Source organism: Dermacentor andersoni, chromosome 1 (assembly GCF_023375885.2).
Source record: "Dermacentor andersoni chromosome 1, qqDerAnde1_hic_scaffold, whole genome shotgun sequence".
Classification (NCBI taxonomy): Eukaryota; Metazoa; Arthropoda; class Arachnida; order Ixodida; family Ixodidae; genus Dermacentor; species Dermacentor andersoni.
In genome coordinates this window covers 349411663-349439098 of record NC_092814.1, presented here as the reverse complement: position 1 = coordinate 349439098, position 27436 = coordinate 349411663, and the positions used below count along the sequence as shown (strand labels likewise).

Genomic DNA, 27436 nt, shown 5'->3' with positions numbered 1-27436 from the left:
ACACTGGGTCTCTTCAAACCACCTACACAAAAGGGTCCTTGCGCTGGAAGTGTTCGTAAGAGCAGATACCAATCAATCGTAATGACTGTGACATTTTCTTTTCATACCACGCTTTCGGATTGCACAAGTATGCTGTCCACATCGCTTGACTGCGCACAGTTGAGGTTTCTCGATTCTACACCATTTTCTAAGACCTCAAAATGTTCATCCACTGCATGAAAACATTGGCGCACATGCTATTTTACTTGCGATAGCCAGGCACGAGGAGTGGAGCCATTTCCCGAATATTACAATAGTAGCTGCTAGCAGCAGCTCTTTATGCTCTCTGTACGTCCCTCCAATATAGAAATGTATCACAAAATGTTTTACTTAATTAGTAAAACTATCGATGCAGCGCTCAGAAAGAGGAATCGAGCGCGCGTCATGCTTTTCGTGAGGCGAGTGACGTACAATGTCTTGGCCCTGCAGCGTACAGTGTCGAGCTGCCCGATAGCCGCGCTCTGTCTGCGTGAGCCACGCCCAGGTGTTTGTACGCGCTCCTATGGCGGTGCCACAGCGAGAACTGCCCCGAGTGGCGGGAGGCCGTAGCGACAAGTCTTGGCGAAAGTTAACTTGTCCGCATACATTACCTTAAGAGTATTGCGTTCAGGCCAGCGCTGTTTTGAGCAGCACCTAAATATTTAAATTGAATTGGCCCGCGGTATGATACTATACCTCACTTTGCACCTGCCTCCCACGAACGGTGCAGGTGTCCCGTTCTCTCTGCCGAGACATGCAGCCGCACAAGCTGGTGATCCTGTGCCTGCGCTTCGCCTGCGCCTGGTGCCTCAAGATCTTCCAGGGGGGCAGCGACGGCGAGGTCATATCGAGGGAGTGCCGGCGCCGCTACCGACTCGGCCACCTGGCGCTCATCACGCTTAACCGCCTCTCCATGTCTGGAAACCTCGCGTACCTGCGTCGGGCTCCCGAAGGCTGCGTGTCCACCGAGTTGGTCAGGTGCGCACGCCGCAGTTGAATATATTCTCGCTTTGAACTGAGTGAACCACACCTAACGCGCGCCGGCAAAACGCAGCTGCGGCAGCAGAGCGGCCACACCGACTGGTGGCGAGCCGCAGCGGCAGTCACGGGACAGCATGAAAATCTTGCCTCTTCCATTTACTGTGTGTGTAGGTGCGAGATGTGGCCTGCTTTTTCCTTCATCTGCTGACAGGTCGGCGCTATGTTTACGTCCTTCGTTCTTAACGCGAGTTATATGTTATGAAGAAGACGACGTCGTTGGCACTGACCATCATGTTGCTGTGCTCCCTTCTGTTGCAGCGTCGCCGCTTTGAAAAGGCAATATAGAGTTTAAGATTAGGGGCTGGTCTTAAGCGCTTGCGTCCCCCTTATCTAAAACTGTGTAATGAGAATGAGGTACTGGGTGCCGCCTCCACGTCCTCGTATTCAGGGCGCATCTTGTCGTAGAGAATCAGATATGGCTCACACTCTCCGAAAACCTTTCCATCGGGACGTCTCGGTTTAGACTCATCATTGCAAAGAACATTCGCAAACCATGACAAGAAAAAGAGACCCAACCAAGCAAATCAAATCAAGCGCGAACGAGAGCTGACGCGAGCTGCTGATAGTACGAAACCAGCGGTGCGGCTGTCACCACGTTCGAGTACGAATCCAGTTTCCTCCGCCACGTCACTGCAGGGGCCTCTGTCGTTGGTCTGCCTCGTTCGCGGCCCGTTTGCCGCCGCGGAAAGCCGCGAAAAATTTGTCCAGGACCGATCCCTCCCGCAGCACGAAAAAGCTGCCTCGTGCTTCGCGGCGCGAGTTTCTCCGGTAGTGTGTATGCGCCTTTAATAGGCAATGGTTGCCCGCGCAAACGGTTGTCAGAGATGCCCCGATAACGGCACATGTGATTTTGCGTACGAACGAACTCGATTTCGCCCGTACCGTATGGCATGGTAACATAACAGACGAAGCACGCAGGACGAAAGACACTTCGTTCGTGAAGGCTATATCGTTTACGGTGTTAAGCAACTGCCAAACAATTAACTTACCCAAAAGCTCGCCATGACATTCCGGCGTCACTTCTTATAGTTAACCGACTATGTCACCGCTCGCGTCATCACGAAAATTCCGGACATTGTACAGGGGGGTATAATTAACATCCCGAAGCTACACAGTGTGTTATGAGCCACTACGTACACTGTAAGAATGCTTACACCCTTAAGGGTGTTTACTTGTCCCAATGGGGAGACACCGTTAGGGCCTTGCAAAAATTTATAGAGGCTGACAACGGAGACGTGCGATGACAAAAGACGTAGTTGAAACTATGTAATCATTCTGACAGCCTTTGGCGCACAGAAGTATCCGACAGGATAGTTTCAAATCTCTCCCTGTGAAATTACCTTGTCGCATATTTCTGTGCGCCCAAGGCTGTCAGAATGATCGCATAGTTTTGAACTACGTCCTTTGTCATCGCACGTCTAGTCTGAGCTCCGTTGTCGGCATATATAAATTTTTGTAACGCCTTAAAGGTAAGTGCGTTACCAGTGCGACAATAAAACGCCCTCAACGACGTAAACATTTTTTACAGTGCAGTAGTGGGCTCCCGAGTAATTTTTGACCATCCGGGGTGCTTTTAATGCACACGTTAAAAGTACACGTGCGTTTTCGCACCTCGCTCAACCCATCGGAATGCGGCCGCCTCAGTCGAGAATCGAGCACATGGACGTCCTCGTACTCATCAGCAGAATGCCGCAGCCACTGAGCTTACTCGGACTCAGGATTTTATAGTCCTACTGTAGCACCGAAGTTGCGGGGTACTCTGCGTGGTGGCGCAGTGAGACATTTAACCAAAATGACCAAAAGTGTATGCATATTTAAGCAGCCGAATGAAATAACAGCAGGTGGCAACGTTAACGCCCATGGGTCAAATGAAATCCGATCATTTCTATTTCCCAGAAAGAAAAGATTCTGGCGATGCTCATTGGCTAAAAGCTGCTATGGACTGCTTGACTTGGCCAATGATCACTTTACAAGGTAGTTGAGGCGGAAACAAAGAATAACAAAAAAGAATAATACGAATTATCGTAAATATAAAGTAACAAAATGTTTTTTTTTACCTTTTCCTAATACCAATACACAAAATAAATGAAATAATGAATTACTTATGCCAGTACATCATATGTAATTACATGTCTTTGGAAAAAAAAAACACATAGACGCAAGGAAATAGATACTAAAAGGTGAGATACAACCATAAAAAGAACCATAATTGAAAGGAACGAAATATCACAGAAGTAATATGCTTATACACATCGGTTTTTTCGCTATCTGTATTGTGTTCCACAAAGTATAATAACGTCAGAAAGGTACAATGTCTCATGTCTCGACAATGTCACATGTGTCCTCATACGTATATATGGAGTTTTCAAAAGCAAGGGAACAGCGGGCTTGGTGCTATCAGTCAACCATGGTGACGAGCGCAATGCAACTCAACATTAAATGCAGCCAGTAAAATGAAAAAAAAAATTGAGCGGAAGTTGTCCCTTAGTGTAGTGCAGCGTGACGATCGACCTTTGCCGTTGTGCGTACGCAGGATCTACATCGACAAGGAGGACGACGAGTTCTTCCTGATCATCCGCCGCTACGAGGACGTCTTCACGGTCATCATGTCGGACTGGTCGGGCGTGCACACCATCCAGTGCGACCTCAAGACGGACCGCATGGACGAGTGGTTCCTCCAACTCATGGTCACCGGGAGCCGCTGGGCGCTGGAACGCCTCAAGGAGATCGTCGTGTACCCTTCGTTCCGCGAAGTGCTGTCGCTCGTCTTCAAGCGGCAGATATCGCAGCCCTAAAGGGGAGCCGCCCAGCACCGCCGCCCCCGAACATCGTGTCTGTAAGGGACAGTCGCTCTTGCGGTCAACGGACGTGTCGTCCTTTTTGTACAGTTCTGAAAGACAGGTTGTTCACGCCGACGTATACACCTGTTGAATGTATTGTTTGGCTAGTTGGTAGATCACCGTTGGCAAACTAGAGCCCAATGCGCGGAAACGCAATCCCGAATGTACCCTCTTATTTGTGTTTCCTGTTCGCAGCGCTCTAGTTTACCAGTTATTCTCCGCTGTCAAATCCGACCGCGTTTCATCACAGTGTCTGTAGCTTAGCTATAGAAAGTCGATAAATGTAGCGACTCTTTAGGCACCTGAACGACAACTTTACGGTGTTAGGATTCTGACCAATTTTTTCAAAGAACCTTTATTGAAGTAAATAGGTAGTAAATTGCCCTAGTAAAATTACTCAAAGAGATTCGGTTAACCTCAGTGCCTCGCGCCCATTAAATTCCATAACTGACATATGCGCCTACGTTTGTCGTTCTTCTAATAGCATACCAAAGAGTTGGAGCCTTATGACGTAAAAATATTCCAATCTGCTTTTATTCCAATCTCCTGACGTCAAATTTACGTAACCACCGACGCAAACATCGGGCGTTGACTCGTAGCGTTGTTTGAACAAGCCAATGAAACGCTCTCCTGGTTTATATAGGAGGTCACTTTTGTTTGCGTTCAAAGCGAATAGCATTGCCTTACTTGGCAGGTTTTTCTTATCTAAATGGCTGACCATAGGCGAAGCAGAAGTGTAGAGGCTCTCGGTGGGGTCGGGATAGCGCAGTTAAAATAGATAACCGGATGGGGAGGGCGGTGTCTGCAATTGCTTACCTTTCGATGTCTGTTAGAATGTCGCGACAAGTTGTAACGGAAGGGTAAAAATGCAGCTAAAACGAACTCTCAGCGAAGAAATGTTGGCACAACGACGTCATGTACGTGCTAAAAAGTATCCAGAACGTTATACTGTCACACAGCAGCTTAATTATGCACGAATCAATCCTTTCTACCCGGCCGCTCCTATAATTATTATGGGGTTTAATGTGCCAAAACCACTTTCTGATTATGAGGCACGCCGTAGTGGAGGACTCCGGAAATTTCGACCACCTGGTGTTCTTGAACGCGCACTTAAATCTAAGTACACGGGTGTTTTCGCATTTCGCCCCCATTGAAATGCGGCCGCCAAGGTCGGGATTCGATCCCGCGACCTCGTGCTCAGCAGCCCAACACCATAGCCAGTGAGCAACAACGGCGGGTTACCGGCCGCTCCTAGTACTATAGCCAGTGCAGGAGCTATCGGCGGGCAGCCATCTTCTATTCATTTCGGAACGGGCAGTCCCCGGCTACCCCCCCCCCCCACCCAAAATTGGTTTTGGTTGTCATATTAACGCATCTTTAATGCGTACACGTCACTTTGACGCGGTGAATTTTCGCGGTTTTGTTACGTCGCGTCACAGACAGGCGAAATGGCTGCAGTCCGAAATCACGAAACCAGTAGCGGAGGGCTGGTTTCGAAAAAGGCGTAGAATCAGAAATAATTCAGTTCTGTTCGGTCTAATCATGCGTTATCAGAGTGTGCAAGTAGTATCAGATGAGGAGCGTTGGCGGTTATTCCGAAGTCGCGTGACAGACAAACGAAGTGCGGTTGCCCCCTATAGATTTGACCAATCGTGGAAGACTGAATGCTGAAATGGAATAAAAAAGTTTTGAATAGGCTTACTTTATATCACCCAAAGCTTTCCAAGGCTTTCTACGCAAAGCATATTTTTGAGAACTGGGGCCCTATGACGTAAAACTATTCCAATATGTTTTTATTCGGATCTCCTGGGCCGGTATTTTGTAGCGATGGCTTTTCCGATTCTATGCTTTTTCAGGCTTTTCGCGCTTGGCCAGTAGTCAGAGCGACGGTCTACCCACATTATCAACGGGATCAGGCGGCCGTGTGTGCTGGATGATAAGAATAGCATAGAATAAGGCATAAGGCATCGCTACAAAAAAGCGGCCCTGACGACAAATTTGCGTAACCACCGACGCAAGCATCAGACGGTCACCCACAGGGTTGTCTGAACAGACCAATCAAACGCTCTCGTGGTTCATAGGAGGTCACTTTTGTTTGCTTGAAAAACGAGTAACATTGCCTACACTGAGCGGCTTGTCTTATCTTATTGGCTGACAAGAGGCGAGTGGAGAGGGTCTCGATGGGGCCGAGCCGCTGCACTGAAGATCGATAACCGGATGAAGAGGGTGGTGCCGGCGTCTGCGATTGGTCCGCTTTTCCTTACTTAGCTTGTGGTGGCTGCTCGAAAATCGCGGCGGCATGCAACGGCAGCTTAAGGATGACGTTAAAACGGATCCTCAGCAAAGAAGTTAGCAGAGTGAGGTCGTAAACGTGCCAAAAGTGTTCGAAAACGTTACATGGCCACGCAGAAAGCTTTATTATACGCAAATAAACCGATGCTCTCCGGCAGGTGCGAGTAGCGATCGGCGGCAACCATCTTTTATTCCTTTCGGAACGGGGCAGCCTGCGACTATTCAGAGGAAAATTCACTTTTGTTCGGCATATTAATGCGTCTTTAACGCGTACGCGTCACTTTGACGCGGTGAGTTTTGCGGTTTTGTGACGTCGCGTGACAGGCAGGTGAAGTTGGTGCAGCACGAAAACGTTTGACCAATAGCCTAAGGCCAATGGCGAAAAGGCGTCGAATCACAAACAATTTTTCTTTTGTTTGGTCAAATCATGCATAATTAGTGTTTTCACGTCATATCAGATGGGGAGCTATCGCGGTTTCGTGACGTCGCGTGACAGACATGTGAAATGGGGGTCGTCCAAAAATGTTTTTGACCAATGGCGGAGGCCTGATTGCAGAATTGGAATAAAAAAGTTTGGAATAGTTTTACGTTATAGCGCCCCTGTAATAGAAAATCGGAGGTTATTTTATTTTGGCTTTCGACATTTCGATTGTTAACGTGCCACTAAAAGAAGTAAATTGAAGCAAAATAATGTGGAATACGTCTGTAATAATTAAAAGCAAAGAAGAATATTCCGGTAATGTCATCGTCATCACTTGCGACTTGTCCTTTGTGGTGCCCTTCGCCGCGACCTAGCGATATTGTCGAACAGAAGTTGTCAACGCGCTTTCGGGGCCGACAAGCAGGACGCAGACACGGAAGACGAGCACACCGTCGACTTACAATCGATATTTAGTTTTGTGCATGTTTGGTACCCTACATTTACAAGAGATAATAAACTGTCGTATTTGAGTAACCGCTCAAGAACGCGCACCTAATTTTACTTTAGTGTTACTGCAGGGCAGATTCGCCCACGAAGCCGCGTTTCGGCCACAGGGCTGTGGCTGTAACCTGTTGGCGTCTCTTGAAACTCTAATTACATTCGCCGCACATTTAGCAACTCATACACTTAGCTAACATAATTAACACTTGTCGCTTGATCACTACTGCTGTAGGAAGCGAAAGCCCAGCCGAGCTAGAGAAGAACACAGCATGTCGCCTCTAGGACCTCACGACCAGTAAAGGATACGTCATTTCAGTGCCTATGCTCCACAGCGCCCTCCAAAATATCACCTCGGAAGATTAGTTGAACCATGGAATGAAAGATCAGTTCATTAACATCATAAACATCACTTGTTTCATGGAAACGTGGTCCTCCTATGTATGCATCATGTCGCCGCTGATTGTGACGTCATCTTTTTAAGAGATTCCATTCCTTCTTCCTTTCGCTCTTTGCAGGCTGAAGAGGCCGTCCGAGGAAGGTAGTTTCCAGAGCAGCTTGAGGATTTCAAGGCCACTTAGATTTATTTCCATTTCTCCGTGAACAACGTGCAAACAGCCACTCTGGCCGACGTCTGCTCCGCTCGTCAACTTCAAGCTATAGCTTTTTGTTTTCTCTGAAGGGACAGCGGGTGCCAGAGCTTTTTTTTTTCTTTCTCTCTCCTTATTTTTTAAATCGGGCGTTGTCGGTTAGGCTCTTCAAAACCCGTCCGTCACATCTGGTAACTGCCTGAAGCGAGCTTTCTTTTTTCCTTTTTTTCACGAAGCGTGTCCACAAAGTGAGCTTTGTGGTCGACGTGTTCATAGGTGGCATATACCGCGCGTGGCTTGTGAGCAGGCCATTTTGCTTTGTTCACAAGAAATAAAGGCCTTCTTTGTGTGAAAGTGCGCCCGGCATTCCCATCTCTTTCGGCTTAAGGTAGACACCTTATGACCCGTTACGAATCTTTTAAATCCCGGTGCAGTTGTTTGCAGTGTAGGTGGCACCACAGCCTGAAACGCTAAGTTTTGGCCAGCGAAATTTTGTTATGTGACTAGGTAATCTCTAAGCTTTTGCACAGTGGAAGCGCGAGTACTGCGCCTGAAGTATTCTGAGAATTGCGAGGCTGTATAGTAACAAACTTAAGACCAATCTCCCTCACATCGTGCTTAGGCAAATTATATGAGAGGATAGTAACAAAAAGACTACAACATTACATGGAGGAAAACGAGCTATACCCCCATAGTATGTTCGGTTTCCGATCCAAATTAAACATGAGGTTCTCAGCAACATACCATGCGGCGGAGAACACATCTTAATGGCACTAGACATAAAAAGAGCTTTTGACAATGTCAGCCACGGGGCAATCCTGGAAGGCCTTAACAGCGTAGACTGCGGGAAGAAAGTACACGGATACGTCAAAGCCTTCCTCTCCAATAGAACAACAATAGAGATCCGATCGCAAAAATTCCCCATACCAAACAAGGGGACACCCCAAGGTTCAGTAATTTCCCCGATACTCTTTAACATCGCAATGATTGGCCTAGGGCATAAACTAAGCAAAATCAAAGGCATACAACACGCCATGTATGCAGATGACATCACCATCTGGGCCACTAAAGGCTCGCTGTGCCAAAAAGAAAGCTATCTGCAAGAAGCAGCCACTTGCGTGGAAGAATACGTCGGGGAAAGAGGCCTTGAGTGCTCAACGGAGAAATCCGAGCTTCTGAGAATTACACGGGGCAAGAAAAGCAAGGAAAGCCTTAACATGCGGCTAAAGGGGCAGCTGATACCGGAAAGCCAACAAATCAGGATCCTTGGAATGTGGGTGCAATCCAACCAGCGCTGCACCCACACGCTGAAAACACTCAGTCAACAGCCCAAATAGCACGCATGATCACGCGGGTGTCATAAAAGAGATATGGGATGAAAGAAGGAGACACGCTTAAGCTGGTTGGCAACCTGGTGGTCAGCAGGGTCACATACTCACTCCCGTACTTCAACTGCACCAAACAGGAAATACAAGAAGCAGACGCCATTCTACGCAAAGCGTACAAAACAGCACTTCACCTGCCGAGCAATAATACATCGACAGAGAAACTAATGGCACTTGGTTTAAGCAACACCTTCGAAGAAATAAAAGAAGCCCAAAGTATCGCACAGCTCATGAGACTCCAGCAGACCAAAACGGGAACGGAACTGCTAATAAGGCTAGGCTTCGCGGAATCAATCAAGGAAACCCAAAGAACGGAGGGGATTCCTGATGAATATCGGAAAACATACACTGTTAGTCCCCTACCCAAAAACATGGACCCAAGCCTCCACACAGCGCGAAGGGACGCAAGGGCGAAATACGTCGACAACTACCTGGCCACAAGAAACACAACAGTATACATAGATGCTGCAGTATATGCCAAGCAAAGAGGCGTTTAACATAGTAAAGACAGCTGCGATATTAATAAGCCAGGACTACAAAGAGATCAGCAGCGCGTCAATGAAGGACTGCTCGGTAACGGAAGCTGAGGAAATAGCCGTAGCTCTAGCGGCAGTGGAGGGCTACCGATCCGAAAGGTCTTTAACAATACTCACCGACTCGCAAGCTACGTGTCGGAATTACATGAACGGCAGAATAGGACGCAGAGTGCTTCACATCCTCCGCTCCTGCAGGGCTAACAACAAAGTCAGGCATACAATTTTCTGGGTACCGGGACACGCTGGAGTAGAAGGTAACCTAAGGGCGGACAAGGCAGCTCGAGAGCACACAAACCGAGCGGCCACAAGCACCGACCCTGAGGAACCCATACCAGTCAACCAAAGCTACTCAGACATTCTGAATTACTATAAGGGGGTCCGAATCAAATACCCTCCTCCCCACAACAGGCTAAACCAGCATGAAGCAACCTCTTGGAGGAGGCTGCAAACAGGAACATACCCAAATCTAAACACACTAAGCAAGATGTTTCCCACCCAGTATAGAGACATTTGCCCCTGGTGCGGCGCCAAGCCCATCTTATATCACATTACATGGGAATGCGTTCAGAACCAACAATTCCTTCAAATAAAAGACCCGAGTGCGGAGCAGTGGGAGAGGGTGCTCTCCAGCAGCGACCCGAAAGTCCAGCATGGACTAGTAAGGCACGCTCACCGAGTAGCCACCCTCAGTGGTGCCCTGGAATAGGGGCGTCGACCCTGCGCAGATGGGGAAGAAGACCGTGAAGACGGCCGACCACATCTGCCACCGCTAATTTCTAACCAATTAGAGCAAATAAAGTTTTTCCTCCTCCTATAGTTTGACGAGTTTAAGTCTGGAGTGAAAGAAAGTGACAAATTCAGAAGCCCTCGCAGGTAAGAGGGCCGACCACATCTGCCACCGCTAATTTCTAACCAATTAGAGCAAATAAAGTTTTTCCTCCTCCTATAGTTTGACGAGTTTAAGTCTGGAGTGAAAGAAAGTGACAAATTCAGAAGCCCTCGCAGGTAAGAGGAATGATGGTAAAATCACCCAGGTACATATAACTGGTGGTTTCTAGTATCACGCGGCCCCGCTGGGTTAAACCTCTGCTTGCATATCTGCGGCACTCGACGGTTGTAACGCACGGCTAATCGTGCCCTTGCTCCGGGGCCAGTGTGCGACAACATTCTTTTCAAATATCGAGGCCAGTGATACAAAAGGCATGAAATGCGGCGAGCAGAAAGCGGGCTCAAATCGGCGGCCAGCGGCACTCAAACGTACCGTGTACGGATAAAGCAACGTATACACGTGCTTTTCCCAGGATTAGACGCGCGATGTGCGAATACGCATGACTCCTCCAAGTAAAAAGCAGGTATAACGTCAGAGAAGATCGCCTTGCGAAGACTGACAGCCGGACGTCACGCTGCCTGATGTTTCTCCGTGAGTCTATTGCTACGATTGAAGCTAAAAACTCTCGTTTCCAGGGCACATAAGACTCACGCGAAGCGCACCGTGGTGTCTCGTCCACCTCTGTTGGCGCTAAAACGCTCTTCAAGTACGTTCACCAACACGCCCAGAACACGCTCTTCAAGTACGTTCACCAACACGCCCAGAACACTGCTATCAAAGTGTCGTGCATCAGGGCTGCTTGCCTTATTCGACGTCCACGCTATAAGCGTGAAGTTACTGGGTACCTCATTGACCTCCTCATTGACGTTCGTTCGTTCGTTCGTTCGTTCGTTCGTTCGTTCGTTCGTTCGTTCGTTCGTTCGTTCGTTCGTTCGTTCGTTCGTTCGCTGGCTCGCTCGCTCGTTCGTTCGTTCGTTCGTTCGTTCGTTCGTTCGTTCGTTCGTTCGTTCGTTCGTTCGTTCGTTCGTTCGTTCGTTCGTTCGTTCGTTCGTTCGTTCGTTCGCTCGTTCGTTCGTTCGTTCGTTCGTTCGTTCGTTCGTTCGTTCGTTCGTTCAACTTGACTTCACGTTGCCGCGAAGCAGAACTGGCCGTGGCGTAGTTCAAAAAATTTGTGGCAGAAACCATCGAAGATGATCGTCAGTGTCAGCGATAGCTTTCTTGTGTGGTGTGCTGCATATCTACGTGCAGACCTACCAAGCTTAACATGTAGAAGTATGGGCACCATTAAGGCAGTAACTTTCGCCGCCGGTCTCAGGTCGTGCACCATCGAGGAGCGACGCCTCCCAAAGCCACTGGAGGCGTTCTTCTCACCACGCGAGTGTCTCCTGGTAGCTGCCATGACAGCGTTCCTTCTGCTCTCAGCAGCAGTTGCCTCGCTTGCTGCGTCGCGTAAACATGTCACACCCGCGTATGGCTAGAACACCGTCGTTGGAATTGAAGCCCGTGGTGGCTTAGCGGCTGTGGCGTTGCGCTGATAAGAACGAGGTCACGGGAATTCGACTCTCGGCCGCAGCGGCCGCATTTCGATGAGGTCAAAGGTGAAAAAGAAACGCTCGCGCATAATGCACGCGGTTCTCGATAAGGAACTCCAGACGGTCAAAATTAATCTGGAGTCTCCCACTACGGCGTGCGCCTCATAATTATGGTCGTGCTTTTGGCATGTAAAACCACGGAATTTTTTAAGGAGTGGAACCAACCCACTCCCCCCTCTTTTTTTCTTCTTTTTTTTTTCGGTCAAAGCTTGAATTTAGCATCCTTATGACTATATTGCGGTGGCCTTGTTGCGGGTCCACGAATGTGGGAAGGACAAAGAAGCGCCAATTCGTCGCGTGCCGGTGGACGTTGAAGACAAATCGTCTCGTGCGGCGCTCGTGTATTCGTGCCACATCGTTGGTCGAGGACAGATCGGCAGCAATGAAGCGGCGTTCGAAGAGCTGCGCGGTCGAGAAGAGCGAGTCCCGCGCCGCGTCCCCGGCCCGAGGTCGAGCGGCCCGGTCCGACCCGGCGAAGAGCGAGCGCCGCGCATCGCCCGTGACGCCCCGGGGCCCAGCCGCGGTCCCGGCCAAGCAGCAGCGGGGCGAGGGAGGCGCCGACAGCGAGGCGTCTCCGTCTTCCGCCGAGTCCACCAGTCACACCACAACGAGCATCGAGAGCGAACCGGTCACTGAATCCACCACAGGCAGCACATCCCTCGGGTATGCCCGTTCGTAATGTCCCCGGAACGTTTTTTTTTTTTTTTTCTGTCGTGCGTATATATATATATATATATATATATATATATATATATATATATATATATATATATCTAGACACAGAGGGTATATCTCTCACGAAGTGCTTTCTCGCAAGAATTTAGCGTCAGCGCGTTATTAATAACGCAGGTACGAGTGGTTAAACATTACTCTCCCCTCAAAACGCGTCTATCACCCTATAACTTTTACGCCGCGCGTCCATCGCTATGTACCGCCTGGTCTAAGCGGTCACGTAATCGTTGTCTTCTTCCGGCTGATTTGAATCGAGTGTGTTCTCGCGCCTCTTTCCTACGCAGCTTTTCTCCTGGGCTTGATGAAGCCAAATCTAACAACCAATGGCGCTAGGCGAATAGAAACGGCGGGCGTTATTGCTACAAGTGTATATGCAATGCACAAACCACAAAGCTGCTTCCTGTATTATTTCGGTTTGATAATCGCCTGATAACATGTAAATGCCTAATAACGCGTACGTTTACGATTGCCTTTATATTAGTATCGTAAGGTTTCTTGGTAGCCGTCGGCGAAAAAAGGAAGAGCTGCGCCTAACTTGTGAGTATGGTGTAATTGTCTATAACGTGTCGTAGACTCCAGAATGTAAAAAAAACAAAAGTTCGTCGGAAATCGAGCCCACACTTTCTGCCTGGGAGGCAGAAATCCCCCTCCTGCGGTTACTGCTGAAAGCGCATTTATTTTCAAATTTGCGGGCGATCCCTGTGTTGGATAAGAAGGCCAATGTTGGCATTGACGCGCAGCGATCGTCGCTGCAGTTTTATTCCCTGCGCTCACTTGCTGTGCAAGATGAGCGTAATAAGGAGCTGGTACCATTCACGTTCCTGCCGCCCAAGAAGACATCGCTGCTCCTATTTTCCCGTGAGAACCCCCCGCGAATCCTCGGCTGCCCCATTGCCAGAGCTGCAGGAGGCGATCCGTATTCAGCCGATATATAGTGGGTCATTCGTTTGAAGAAACATACAGATTCTCTGCATTCGTGCGCTTACTTTAGGGATGCACAAATTACTATGGATCCGCATGCTATAAAAAAATAAGCTTAATGCAGCGGCATGTTTAAAGGATTCGCGATGACGTAACGTTGGGTAGCCAATCGGATCGCTCGCCCGGGTGACACCATTCACGCGCGCCACGTAGCGTGCGAAGACGCGGCTGAAAACGGAGGGGCTCCGCTGCCGCTGAGATCGGTAGCGATACACATTTATAAAACCTTAAAATAAATTAATACGCTCTACGCGGAGCGCTTATTAATGATCAGAAAGACCTACGCCACCGACTCAGCACGTTTGTACGAAATCATCAAAATCATTTCAGTGTTCCTTTAACGCGAACTCCTGAGAAAATTCAGCTACGATCACTCGGTTCAGCTTCGTGTCCTTCGCCGACCAAGCAGCGGTTGCAGTGGCCTCGCGGTCATCTGTGTTTAGGTCCCGATCTGTGGCCCTCACTTCCAAGGAGTTCCCATAGGTAACGTGGCGTCCCAGGTCTCAAGCGTACAGCTAGTGACTCGCTCGAGAATATCAGAGGCACGATATGGCCACTTCATCTCCTCTCTCCTATGCATGCGTGGTCGCCGCCGGTAATCGTCTCAGCTGTCGGTGGAAATCGTTATATAACAGCCCCGGCGGAGGCCGTAGGTTCCCCGTAGGTGCATCAGTGGCCCCAGCAGTGCACGGCGCGGTAACGTGCGCGGCACACTCCAGCGAGAATGTAGTCCAAGACCACGCGAGTGTCTCTTCACGTAAAATTTTTTGTAGCATAAACGTTACACGCAGAACATTGCGCTCCGAAAGGCAACTGCAACAAAAATAATTCACCTTCGCCTAAACGTGAGCACATGACTGTGGCGGCGGAAGGCTGCCGGTGCGGCCGCAGATCTGACCCGCTTCCCTCACGTTCACCAGCATAACACCACGGCAACGCCACTTACCCCATCGCGCCGGAATACTCTCAGCGTGGCTGGGCCTGACCGGCTAACGCATGCATGCCTGTAGACCTTCTCTACTTTACCTAGAGGGCACGTAAATGGATAACGGTATAATCAAAGGTGCTTAAGCACTCTAGCGTTCCGCGCAGGCGTAGCTTTTCGACACGCTAAAGCGTGATTGAGGAATTATTGATGCATCATCGAGGTGATACTGTTAAGACAAGTAAGACAACAGACACAGCAAGGGCGCTCTGTTTGAGGCACATCTTTCTTGCAATAACCGTGGCTACAGCTGAGGCTGCGCACTGATTTCGCCTGGTGCCGCAGTTCCAGCGCGTACGAAAGCTCGGCGACGTCGCTAGGAGCCACCCGGCGCACGGGTCGCGGGGCGAAAGCGCCGAGAGGAGGCCCGTCCCGCCGCCGGGGATTCAAGTCGTGGTGGCGGGCGCACCACGACAATGTGCTGGTGGCGGCGCTCGGCCTGTTCATCGTGGCCTGCGTCGTGGCCACCGCGGTGAGTGCTGGCAGCGATGTGTAAGTAGGAAGAAAGATGCTTAATTGCGCTACCCTATGAGAGAGCATAGGGCAGTGCCCGGTGAGTGACGGAGGCGGTACAGCCTTAGATCAGGCATGGCCATCATACCGTCACTCATCCAGCTCTCGTCCTATATTTTTTGTTTGAAATGTGTTCGTAGTTGCACGCGCGTTCAAACACTCGGACCATATATATACAGGGGCCACCTCTTAAAGGACCCCTCAGCAGGCCCCAAAGCAAATTTTGGTTATACATTGGAACTTGTTTGTGTGTCCTCTAGGGAGCGTTCTGCTGCAAAAATTTTTCATATCGGCTCATTATTGGCCGAGGTAGAAATATTTCAGTGCCGCGAACCCGTGATTTCAACAGGCAAGCTCCACTGCCAAGCAAGACACTGGAGAGCTTTAGATTAGGGGACGCAGGCAGCGTGCGTACGCAAGAACTAGGGGCGACGGTACTGCGCATGCGCAGACCGAGACGTAGGGGTCCGCGCATGCGCAGTACCGCGGCCCCTAGTTCTTGCGTAGGCAACCGGCTTGCGTCCCCGAATCTAAAACTCGCTACTTTCTCCACTTGCCCCGTCCAGCCTCGGCAAGCGAAATTGCTTCCCTGCGTTCTCCTATACCGGACCTCAAGGGTCGCGTGACGCATACATCATGGGCCCCGCCTTGATTTTTTTTTCTCCTCGCTTTTTTGCGGTGCGGCGCACTTCCACTGACGGCATCGCGCTCGAGCTGTTGTTATTGTCTCGGTTCACGCAGCGCACGATTTTGCGCGCTGTCCACGAGGACACCTGACTAGCGCTATAAGTCAATGCTACATGATTACTGAAGCAGACACAAGCGGATCACAGAGCATGATCACGTGCTGGAACACGGTAGAAAATTACAGTTTCGGAGTCTGCGCGCGCGACTGCACGACGGTGGGGACAAGCAGACGAAACGGAAGTAATCTCTCTTGCTGCGGTGCGAAGTAAAACAAAAACATGCAGACATTCCGTTTGTGTGTTTTATTATTTCTCTAAGCTTTAGTTCGTCTATTCAAGCAACATATTACACAAATAACAGATGTTGCCTTGAATAATTCTCGAAGTCACGTGTCACCACGAGCGACGTCACAGCGCGAACACGTGTACGTCATCCTCCGGCTTGGAGCGCGGCAGCCGCGAGAAGGGAAAACGGCGTTCCGTTTGAAATTTCAGACCTTTCCGCGGCGCGTAGCGGTGGGATACTTTGCAGCCACTATTGTTATCGTGCATTGTACGCTATGCGCTTGTCAGCTCAAAATGGCCAGACCTGGTGAGGGGCCCTTTAAACGCAGTAAGCCTTTAGGTGACGGGACGAGTGAAACGTAGATTCTCGGCTCTGCTAAGAACCTCCCTTGCGGAACTTAGCGCGCCTTCGTCTCACATTAAACGCAACGAATCGTGCATAACACGGTCCACTATAAACAGTCTGTTCCAATAAAGGTAAAACCAAGCTGAAGAACACGACTTATGGCTAGTATTCAGAAGTGACCAAAATATTTCTTTTAACCGCTGTTCAAAACGGGCATCCAGGAAAACTAAGAATTGTCAAAGCAAATAGCTGAGAACTGCTGTAACGTTGTTATTCATATAGTACATATAAGTGAGGACGGTTCTCTGCCACGTACACCTTCGTGAGCTGGTATAAGGAAGTCGCTGTATAGCCCGCTGCTGGCCGGACGGCAAACAGCCGTCTGTTTTTCGCAATAAGTCTACGAAGGCTTGCGAGGCAGCACGTAAACAGCAATGGTATAATTTGCCGACCACGCACCATGGCAATGGTGTAGACGACATAGAACAAGAACTTCCAGTGGGGCACGAACGAGCGGCATGTGTGCTCGTCAAGGGTGCGGAAGAGGAAAATATTCAGGAGGGATTCAGGAGCACACCTGCGATTAGTTGTGGGGGAAAAAGCGAAGCACGAAGAGAAATCTGAAAACGTGCAATTTATAGTTACAGTCATACGACCGCAAGATTTACAAAATAGGGGAAGCAGGACCTTTGGACTGGAATTTTTTTTTTTTCATTTACGGAAATTTCTTGACTCGGCGGACGTCGTGGAATAGCCACTTTCTTCAGAACCTGCATGCCACCTGTTGTTGCCTCTGAAATGCTTTCCGCCTGGCGGTTCTGCATGCTCACATGTAGCGTCAGGCTCTTCATGACTGTCAGGACCTTGTGCCGCTGATTCGCATAGCACTGTGGTCGACCCTATCGAGGCTTCCTTAACGGTCTGGCCCCGGTAATGCGCATTACTCGGATCGTGAAATAGAAATTTAAAAAAATAGAAATAGAAAAGCCAGGGAAGATGGGACTTATAATTTTTTCAGCGGAAAGATTGAACCCGGCAAAGTTTCCGTATTAGCCTTAAAAATGTCATTATCCACTACGGTAACAAGCACCTGATGCGCCTCATTTTGCGGGATGAAAAGTGTATTTCCAGGTCATTTGGCATACGGCTAAATGTACGACCTCGTTGACACTCAAACTGTGCATTCATCAGAAGAAACAGGAAACTCGCGTTCACAACGAACTTTGTGAACGATAGGAGAGAGGTCGTTCATTCATTTACCTTTTTTTTTGCGCAACCCAGTTGGACCGCTGGTTTTCCGTTCAAGCCAGCGTGACGACCACACCCGTGGCTTCCTCGGAGCGAAAGGCAGTCGGACTTTTGGACGCACCGGCCAGCCCAGTTGGCGCTGCTGCCAAGGAGGCGAGAACGACGACAGTGACCGCTGCCGTCGCCTCAACGGGACCGTCGACCAAGGGACGGGATCGCCACCGTGCGCTCGCCTCGACTCCGGCGTCGTTCTTCGAGGCAGAAGCAAGCAGCGAACCAGGAGACATTACCAGCGAGGTGAATGGTTAACTAGCTTTACAGCTTATAACGCCACATATTTCGTCCATGTAGATGTGCTGGCTACTTACTTGAGCTGGTGCCTGCTTGCGTCGGCAGAAATAACCTAAATAAACATGTCATGTGCCCTTCCGGTCTTGAACATAATGGGTCTGGCGCCTCCTAACGACCAATGTTTGCATTTGCAAAGCGTTAGCAACACAAAGGTACCGGCTGCCCAAGAGAATGCGAAATTGCAACGGACATATTCGACAGTTCAATAAACGTGTGCGTGTATTACTTGCGACGTTGACAGGCCAAGAAGCGATATATCCGAACGCTGCGGGCACCCCCCCCCCCCCCCAAAAGAAAAAAAAAGAAAGGAAGTGCAGTAAAACGTTAAAGGGCAAAACGTTTACACAAGCTCGGACACTGCGGCGTACATACCATGGTTGTCCGTAGCTGGTCGTCAGATGAGCGACGCGCATGATGCGCCAGCAATCGTACAGCGCAAGAGGCCAAGGTTACCAAGCAGCGAAGCATTTTTTCAGTGCCAGAGGTGCGCCTGCTCAAGCGAGTGTACAGTTAAACAAACAAAAAAGAATAGTTAACTTCAGTATACCAATACGACATAGGTGCGTCAGCGAGGTTGGAAGGGCCCCAAGCAGTTACTGCTGATGAGATCTCATACGCACTCAGTCACATAACTCACACAACGATAAGTGTATAAAGAAAAAACAGACAATGAAGCCCCACAGCTAACCTTGTACACCTACACGGATACCCAAGACAGTGTGGATGGAAGGATGGCGGCCGCGGTATACCGTAATTGGTAATGCACCGAACGTGTTAACGCACGTGGCTGTTTCGGGTCTGATGCATATGCGGCAAGTAGATATTTAACGGTTGAACTGAATACTATAGTGCTTCTTAAAGGAGTGTACAGGGCACAGTGCATCAAAGGAAGAAAACGCGCGCAAAAATGATGACAAATGTCGTTGTGTGAAACAAGCGTACACCGTAAGGGTGTCACGAGGAGCAAGTATTAACACATCGATCGCTGAAGAACGCTTATTATGTCTTATTATAGGTCACATCATCACTGTTCCTGGAGCACCTACATGCATGACAGCAATGCATTAGAGGGCGTTGAATGATGCGAAAGTACCTTAGCTTGAATTTTGCGAGAAAGGCTGCTGGTGCCAAGCTCATAAATATAAAAGGCAGTACTGGAGGTCTGCCGAGTTTTTTGAGGGCGCGAAGGCCACAATCTCACCATTCTAGCAATACGCGTGCTGCGTTTGCTGAAATTGATATGCATTCTTAATTTTCGCATAGGTGTAGTAATGAATTCATATTTCATTTGAAACGTCTTAGGTAGAATAGCTGAATCGCGGAATGCAGCCTACAGCGGACGAAGCAACTTGACCATCTTGTCTTTTTAATGGGTAGTAGCTGTCCTCACTTAGCCCTGTAACGAAATGTATTATTGCGCATTTCTGGCTGAAAAACAAGACACAACGCATAGTTGACAGCTAACCTTGTCATACAAATTAATGTCTGAATGCCTCACTGATATCAGGCCGAGTGCGTGTCGTTATTAGATTCTTACAAGCATATAATTTCGCATCTCCACGGCCACCACTCGGCGATAGCGACTCCCTCGTTATGTTCGCTTGTTCGGATTTTCCAGACTGTATAAACGCCGAAAATATTGCAAGAGGGCCCATTGCGCCGTACGCAAGATTGCCGCGCTACTGCACAAACTACGTTCCGCTTTCTTTAATGGGCCGTGTGGCCTGTGTACGGTCGCCTAAGAAGTTGATCCAGAAGATATCAACATGCAATAACGACGTAATGGAAGCGACTAAAAAAAAAAGTGCCGAAAGAGCGCGCGCGGTGAATCTCAGGCTCCCCACTTTCCGTTATGCGTGGGATATATAGTGGCGTGAACGTTTTATTTTTATTGAAGTATTTGCTTGAGGATCACAGTTGGTATACGTCAGAGTACGTTCTACATGTCCTGCACCGGGATATGAAACTTTGTAGAGTTTAAAAAAAAAAAGCTTTATTGCGATACTTGTGACGGTAAAAGATAAGCATATCTTCTTTTTTTTTTCTTTTTGTTAGTGCTAGACAACACGCGTTGACGGCACACTGTTTGCTATCGCTCTGACGCCGCGCAGCCTTACACCGAGGCGACCGACTCGACGACTGTGCGGACGCGCTCGACGAGGGGAGCCGCCGTGCAGAGACGGCGACGCCCGCAGCGGCGAACCCGGGCCTCGACCGCAAGACGGCGAGCCCTCGAGTCCTGGCGCCGTAGCCGGGGCGCGGTCGTCCAGGGCGGCGGCGAGCTGCTGCGCCGAAAACTGCACTCGGCGCACCGGCTGCCCGTTGGCGCGCCCCGTGGCCCGGTCAGCACTGCGGTGAGTCGGCCTGCCGCCACCGGGAGGGGGGACTGCGCTCACCAATCCCGTGGCACGTCGAGTGACGTGAATTCGAGGTCTCCGTCTCGGCGTTCAAAGCCTGTGTATATGCATGACTGCCTTAATATAGGACAAGGAACTCGACGACAAAAAAAGAAAACGGCAGGGCAAGCGCTCACGTCACAGAAAAGTTCATTCCTGACGAAAAGCAAGCACGCTTTTCGAAGCGCCGACACACGCAAAAAAAAATATGAATAAATAAATAAATAAAAAATAACGACAAATATCGACGCGTGCGCCCTTGTAATACCAAACAGTTAAACATTATCTATCGCACTACTGTGCCCTCAGAAAACAAGACAAAAAATCCGTAACTTCAAAGCAAGAAACCCGCCAGAGCTCATGCGCCTCCAACAAAGGCACAGACAGGGCAAAGTTTATAATACATTTGTTATGGTACTCGGTTTGATACTGAATTTACTTTGCTTTTATAATTTTGTGTCGGTGGTTAGGAAAACTGCTTTTTTTTTGGGGGGGGGGGGGGTGAAATTAGCGCTTCTCTTGCCCTTTTCGCTTGTGTGGTCGTCGTCCTTCTTGCGCTATTAGCGAGTTTTAGATTAGGGGACGCAAGCGGCTTGCGTACGCAAGAACTAGGGGCGATGGTACTGTACATCCGCAGACCGAGACGTAGGGGTCTGCGCATGCGCAGTACCGTCGCCCCTAGTTGTTGCGTACGCAAACCGCTTGCGTCTTCTAAACTAAAACTCTCCATTAAGAGGAAGCTTTAGCTCGGTTGCTCCAATCTAAATACATGTAAAAGGAGAATTCGTTTTTCTCGACAACCACAGCGCCAAATTTGACGAGGTTTGTTGCATTTAAAAGAACACTTATAATCTAGTGACTCCTGGTTTCGAATTTTTTGATTGAGATTGTCAATTATTTATTAAAACTTGGCAAATATCGAAAATTATCAGAAAACGAAAATATGAGGTTTACAACTCTGTAACTCAGCAAGGAAAAATGATAGCACAATTCTGTAAATTGCATATGATAGTACGTCTAAAGCGTACAAAATTGATGTGTTACACATCAATCTAAAAAGAAATCAGTGATATGGAAATGCAGCTTTTGCAGAACCCTTGTACACAACTTAAAACTTCACGTAAGATATAAAATGACATATCAAATATATTTGCTTTCAATATCTAATGGATGCCGACTACAGAACCGAGATATCTGTTCTCGATACTGAGCTATTAATTTATAAATTCGTGCTTCTATCTTTTTTCAAGTTTTCGAATATTTAAAAATATGTTTAGAAAAAATTCAAGCCCAAAATCGAAGTTCCGCTTTCAACAGTCATCAGAATTCACCTTTCACTTTCTAATGCAACAAATTTCATTGAAATCGGTCCAGGGGTTATCTCAGAAAAACGTTTTTGCGTTTTACATGTATTTGAATGGGCCGCGTCGGAGTTGAGCCCGAGCTAAAGCTTCCTCTTAAGGCAGTCTTGCGCACGTATAAACTCGCCCGGTTTTGAGTCCTTATTGTAAGATTATATATATATATATATATATATATATATATATATATATATATATATATATATATATATATATATATATATATATATATATATATATTGGACAAACCATTTATCCTCCGAGTTCATATATTAATTACATACTTCTTAACCGCGTCGAGGCTGACGAGCCCCCGCCGCGGGTCGTCACTGACTCGCGCCGTAGAGTCGGGCTCCCGATTCATGTGGACCACCTGCGGTCTCCTTTGACGCACACCTAATGCACAGCCAATCAAATCAAATCAAATTCAATCAATCGTCTACCTCCTCTTTGCCGACATAAGGCTGCCAAGAGAGTAACAGGAAGGGACGAGAATGGTTAAACTTAAATCGCGCGTGACTCCTGGATGCCGGTTCACGTGTAGCGCCACCCTTTCACTGCGCGACGTAACCCATAAAAAAAAAAAAGACAGATTTTTAAGAGGGATCACGCCTTTCATTTTAAGTTCAACACTGCTGGTGTTTTTGTTTTTTTTTGTGACAAATTTTCACTCTTTTAGAGCAAATACTGGGCATATGCGAGGCAGCCTTACGTCGCGCAACCAAACTTACGAGCACTCCCTATAACTTCTACACACGGCTTCGCTGTGTTCTGTCACTAATTAAAATTAAATTAATTTAATTGGATTTTTTTACGTGACAAAAAACACGATCTGATTATGAGGCACACGGTAGTGGGGGAGTCCGGATTAATTTTGACCGCCTCAGTACACGAGTGTTTTTTGCGTTTCGCCCCCATCGAAATGCGGCCACCGTGACCGGTATTCTATCCCGCGACCCCGTGCAGCGCAACGCCAAAGCCAGTACGCCAGCACGGCGGGTATGTACTGTAGCTGATGGGACTTGTACGGGATTAGGCACTTACATGCATTCGCTTCAAATTGGTGCAATGTACATATACTTCATCTTTTACGCTAGCAAAAAAAAAAAAAAACCTTCAACGTCTATATTAGGCGCCTCGGATGCAAAATGCTTAAACAAATAGACGCCAGTTTCTACTTTATTCCCTATAGTCAAACGGGAAACGCCAAAAATGAGAGTAAAAGGGGTCTTCTTGCGGCAGCAGCGGCACCTTGCAGAGTCAAAAGTGCATCAGCTTCGATCCTGAGATCTCGTTCGCGCTGTCCCATTCCGGAGGCACAACGCAGAATTTCGACATCGCTAATAGTACACTTAAGGAAGCATAATAGGAAAGTTGAAAGTGCCACTGTGCGCTCCATCTGAATATTGCAGTTTACCTCGGTTCTATATAAAAGCCGCCAGATCCAAATTCATTGTGCAAGCCCGCGGGTACAAATGAAGTTTCCCAGTGGCGCTTGGCGTGACCTTCAATTGATTCTTTCGTCTGCGACGTTTCGCAACAGTATACATCGTGAACATCCAGCACACGAACTCATAATCAGAAGAGGTTACATCGCCTGCGTTGACCTAAGCCTGCTGCAGCCTTGCTTGACTTGCTTGACTTCAGTTGTGCTACAGATATATTGAGGTGAATTGTTCACTCACCCGGAGATTAACGGGGCCTTATCCTTTAGCGCCAACTTTGACACTCGCTGCTCCTTCGGAGCGTGGATAAGTTGATCTGTTGCCGTCTGAACCTTACACAAGTGCTTTCAATATGAGCTACAACCGCTTTCCCACGCGTCCATGCGCTATAGCTTATACTGAGCGCGACAGTGCGCGAAGCTAATGTTCCTCTCGACCGCGGTAATGACAAATGATCCTCTCTACTTCAGACGCGCCCGCCACAGCAGAACAGTGGCCGTTGTGGCGCGGTCCGCTACACTTTCTGCCCTCGGCTGCGGCGCGAGGCGTTCTACGATCGGGAGATGGGAGACTGCGTCGCGGTCACCACCGCCGCCGAGCAGGATGCGGAACAGGAAGTGGCTGCACGGGCGGCAGCTCGGCGCGGAGGCCGCCGCGTCAGGGACGAGACGCCGCTGTGCAACAGCAGCCCCAACCGCTTCTCGTCGATGGACAGCTGCCGCCAGAGCTGCCTGCGAAGCGAGCTGCCCGCCGAGCGGTGCTTCGACAAGACCATCTTCTCCGAGTGCCGCAGGTGAGACGTGCCCGAAAACGTCGTGTTTTCATTTCGCCCGTCGATTATCGTCCGTACCGCCCGTAGGTTTTTATTTTAGTCATATTCTTGACGAGTCCGACCAAGTTTTCTGCGTCTGGCCGTTTTCGAGGGTCGATCCCGATGATAGTATATACTCTCAATATTTGGGCCGGCGTGCCGCTTCGAACACTGCAGGTATGTGCCACTGCAGCCGCTTGGTCTGTACCAATGAGCGTGTGCCGGTCTTCGATAAACCTCTTTGACGCCAAATTGGGTCACTGGGTATCCCGACGACTAACGACATTCACGAAGCATTACGTAGATGAATAAATTGTTCACCCTCATTTCTGGCCATGGAAAGTATATTTGCGCAAAAAATATGACTTCTTACTTAAGCTATTGCCTATTCAGTAGAGTAATTGTTTAGTCATTTTGTAACTAATTCTTAGACTATCCTCAGCTGGAACTTTATTCCAACACCTACGTACATTCGCATTACCTAGATGCCAACTCTCCTTAACTTCTTTATTGATAAAAAAATGATCGCTTGATGACCAAAGCGTGTTTCTCGAAGAGGCCCTTATGCCGGCTTAAGAAATTGCAATGTCCAGGTAGCTAATCGCAAAAATTCAATCATTGTTTTTTTTTCGCACTTGTTGCAGCTCCGGAATTGAAGCGGAACGATAGTGAAGTCATTCTAACTTTGCAAGAAATTCCATTAGCACCCTTGTCTATATATACGCCCTTAAGATGTGCTGGGGAATGCTTTGGCGTTTTAGTTATATTTCCCAAAATCGTCCCTGTAACGGATCGTAACTGGAGCGTCAATGAAACAGCGTTACGTCAGAAACCTTTCCCTTTCTCTGTTAGTTCAGTATTTCCACTTGAAATGTTTTATGAACACATATTTCAGGCGTCCTGGAAGAGTTTTCTCCCTTAAGCGCAACAGTTTTGCGTATTCGGCCATAGAGCAATATTCAACTGCTTTGAATCTGAAATCCTGAAATACGAATCTCCCATGGGGACTATGGATTCGTTTGCGCAATTTCGAATGTTCGACCCCGCCAAACATTTTTTTCATATCTGGTATCGAAAATTCCTTGCAATGGCGGTAGTAAGGAAACGTCCTTCTATATCGCATTCAATACCCTTTTCCCCACTGAATTCCAATACATAAGTGGTAAAAAAAAGAAAAAAAAAAAAAAACCGAGGACACCTAAGCACTCCTTAAGAGTTGGGAATGCGAAAGCATTAATGTCCAGTTGAACGCCGCTGAGCGGTCCTACCAGTTATGAACTCCTGGCGGGCAAGCGAGCGCGTTGGGGCGCTAGGCCAACGCCTCCTAGATAGCGCAAGGTCGGTTCGCTTCGATCCGTGACGTCATGCTACCTTGCCCGACTGCCATATAACTAATGGGGATGCTTCTGAGTAAGCTGCGGTCATTTTGACCTCACCGCTTTCGTCACCCAATGCCTGGCAATGGAAATTTCGGTTCAAATAGGATGGCGTCATAAAGCAGAGGGCACAGGCCTGCTATCTAGGAGGCGTTGGCTTGGCGCATTTTGATTTGCCTTTACCGAGGCGCAGTTAGAACGCAGGCAAGGGCTTGTGCGGACAAAGAACGCGCGGATAACACAGGCTTTCGAGAGCGAGAGTGACGCGGCGTCATGGCAATGCCCTCTCCCTTCACGCAACACCTATCGCTCTGTCGCGGCAGCAGGTGTCCCCTTTGGCCCGCTCTGCTCCGTGGAGGTGCGCTCGTGACATGGCGTCGCAGCCAATGGGAAATTAGGCACCGTTTCACGGCTACAGACGCCGGTTTTTTCGCTCAATGGGCCGTTTGATGCTTTCGCATCAAAATTGTATCAACGAACATGTCGTAATGGTTATTAAACTGTGTTAGTAAAGTCAGTCCGTGCTCGAGGTGTGCCAGCATAGTATGAATACTAAAATGAACCGCGGTATCCAGATATCCGACGCCAAACTTGCACGAAAATTCATTCATCTTCCACCAATCGTTTGCCCACAAAACGTTGCAGTAAGGGACACCGCTGAACACGGATGTTCTGTGTCGCTGATTACGGGAGATATCTTGATTCCAACTTTGTAGACATGCCTTCTGCGAGTACCGATATGCTCGAATGCCACAAAGGGCGGCTTGAGCTAAAAGCAATAATGAAATGTCAGTGTGAGAAAGGTTAATGTAAGAGCCTTAGTCTCGATTCTCAGATAATTTTATATCTCCACTGATGCTATGTGACTTAAATAGCAATGTTGTCATTTTTTTCCTGGAATCCGATACTAGTTTACCAAATTAAGGCACTCGTCCCTAAACTATACATAACAATATCGCATTTAAGCTTTGCTTCACTTAGGGAGTTACAGCTACCGTGAAGCGCAAAGGGTTCGAATCCACAATTTTATTCACTCGTACAAATGGTTCGCTAGCGCTCGTGCTCTCGCGAATCGACAGCAGCGTCAAAACAAACTTACTTTTTGTGTACGGGGAGTTTTCCCAGGTTTACATGCACCGTCATCAATAGCTCCCAGAACATGGCCTTTGCGAGGCAGAGCGCACGCCCGATGCTTCAGATACTATCGGACGTCGACCTACGTGCGATTTGTTCTCTATATCGCCACTGAGGCTAGGCTTCAAGAGTACGAAAAGTTTGCAATGAATATTGAGGTACTCTGACGTGTGGGGGTAACGGCAAATATGAAGTTAGTGTGGTGGGGACAACCTTTATAGCGAAAAGCTAGGAAAATTTCGCACGGTCTTCTTTGACATACATGGAAATGTACTCTGTACGTCTACAGGTTGCCGGTATGTTATTTCGACGTTAGGATGCAAATTCGGGCGTGTTGGTTTTGCATATTCATGTAAGAAGTGCGAAAACGACCCCGCACATGTAGACAAACGCAAACAAAGCGCCACTTCCAACAAACTTATTCAAAGAAAAACGAAGGCTATTTGTAATACGCAAGGTGCAGTCGCAGTGCGTCGGGGGGGGGGGGGGGGGGGGGGGGGGGGGGGGGCGCGCAGCTGCATGCTGATACTGCAATTCTTTGGACGATATTGAGACGGGTGCTATACACTCGAAAACACCCGCGTGCTTCAGTGATTCTTCTTTAATCGTTTTTCAACCTCACCCTGCAACAACGAAACACGTGCCAAACTTTGGTGCACATGCACTTAACGATGCCGACAGTGAATTACCAGGTGACCTTTGGCGCATGTTTCGTTGTTGCAAGAAGTCTAGATAAGTGGGTGA

At 48.5% G+C, this 27436-nt stretch overlaps 2 protein-coding genes across 2 annotated transcripts in view; both read left to right on the top strand.

Moving 5' to 3' along the window:
- Window positions 1-8054, top strand: part of LOC126516477 (uncharacterized) — a 63509-nt gene extending 55455 nt beyond the window's left edge. Inside the window, exons 19-21 of the mRNA XM_050166604.2 lie at window positions 749-996; window positions 3593-3895; window positions 7629-8054. Of these exons, the coding sequence (XP_050022561.1) occupies window positions 749-996; window positions 3593-3854 (510 nt within the window). The 3' untranslated portion in view covers window positions 3855-3895; window positions 7629-8054. The remainder of the gene's footprint in view (window positions 1-748; window positions 997-3592; window positions 3896-7628) is intronic.
- A 4370-nt stretch (window positions 8055-12424) lies between these two features.
- Window positions 12425-27436, top strand: part of LOC126516478 (uncharacterized) — a 30424-nt gene continuing 15412 nt past the window's right edge. Inside the window, exons 1-5 of the mRNA XM_050166605.3 lie at window positions 12425-12705; window positions 15026-15212; window positions 17852-18115; window positions 20281-20523; window positions 23842-24164. Coding sequence (XP_050022562.1) covers window positions 12425-12705; window positions 15026-15212; window positions 17852-18115; window positions 20281-20523; window positions 23842-24164 — 1298 coding nt within the window. The remainder of the gene's footprint in view (window positions 12706-15025; window positions 15213-17851; window positions 18116-20280; window positions 20524-23841; window positions 24165-27436) is intronic.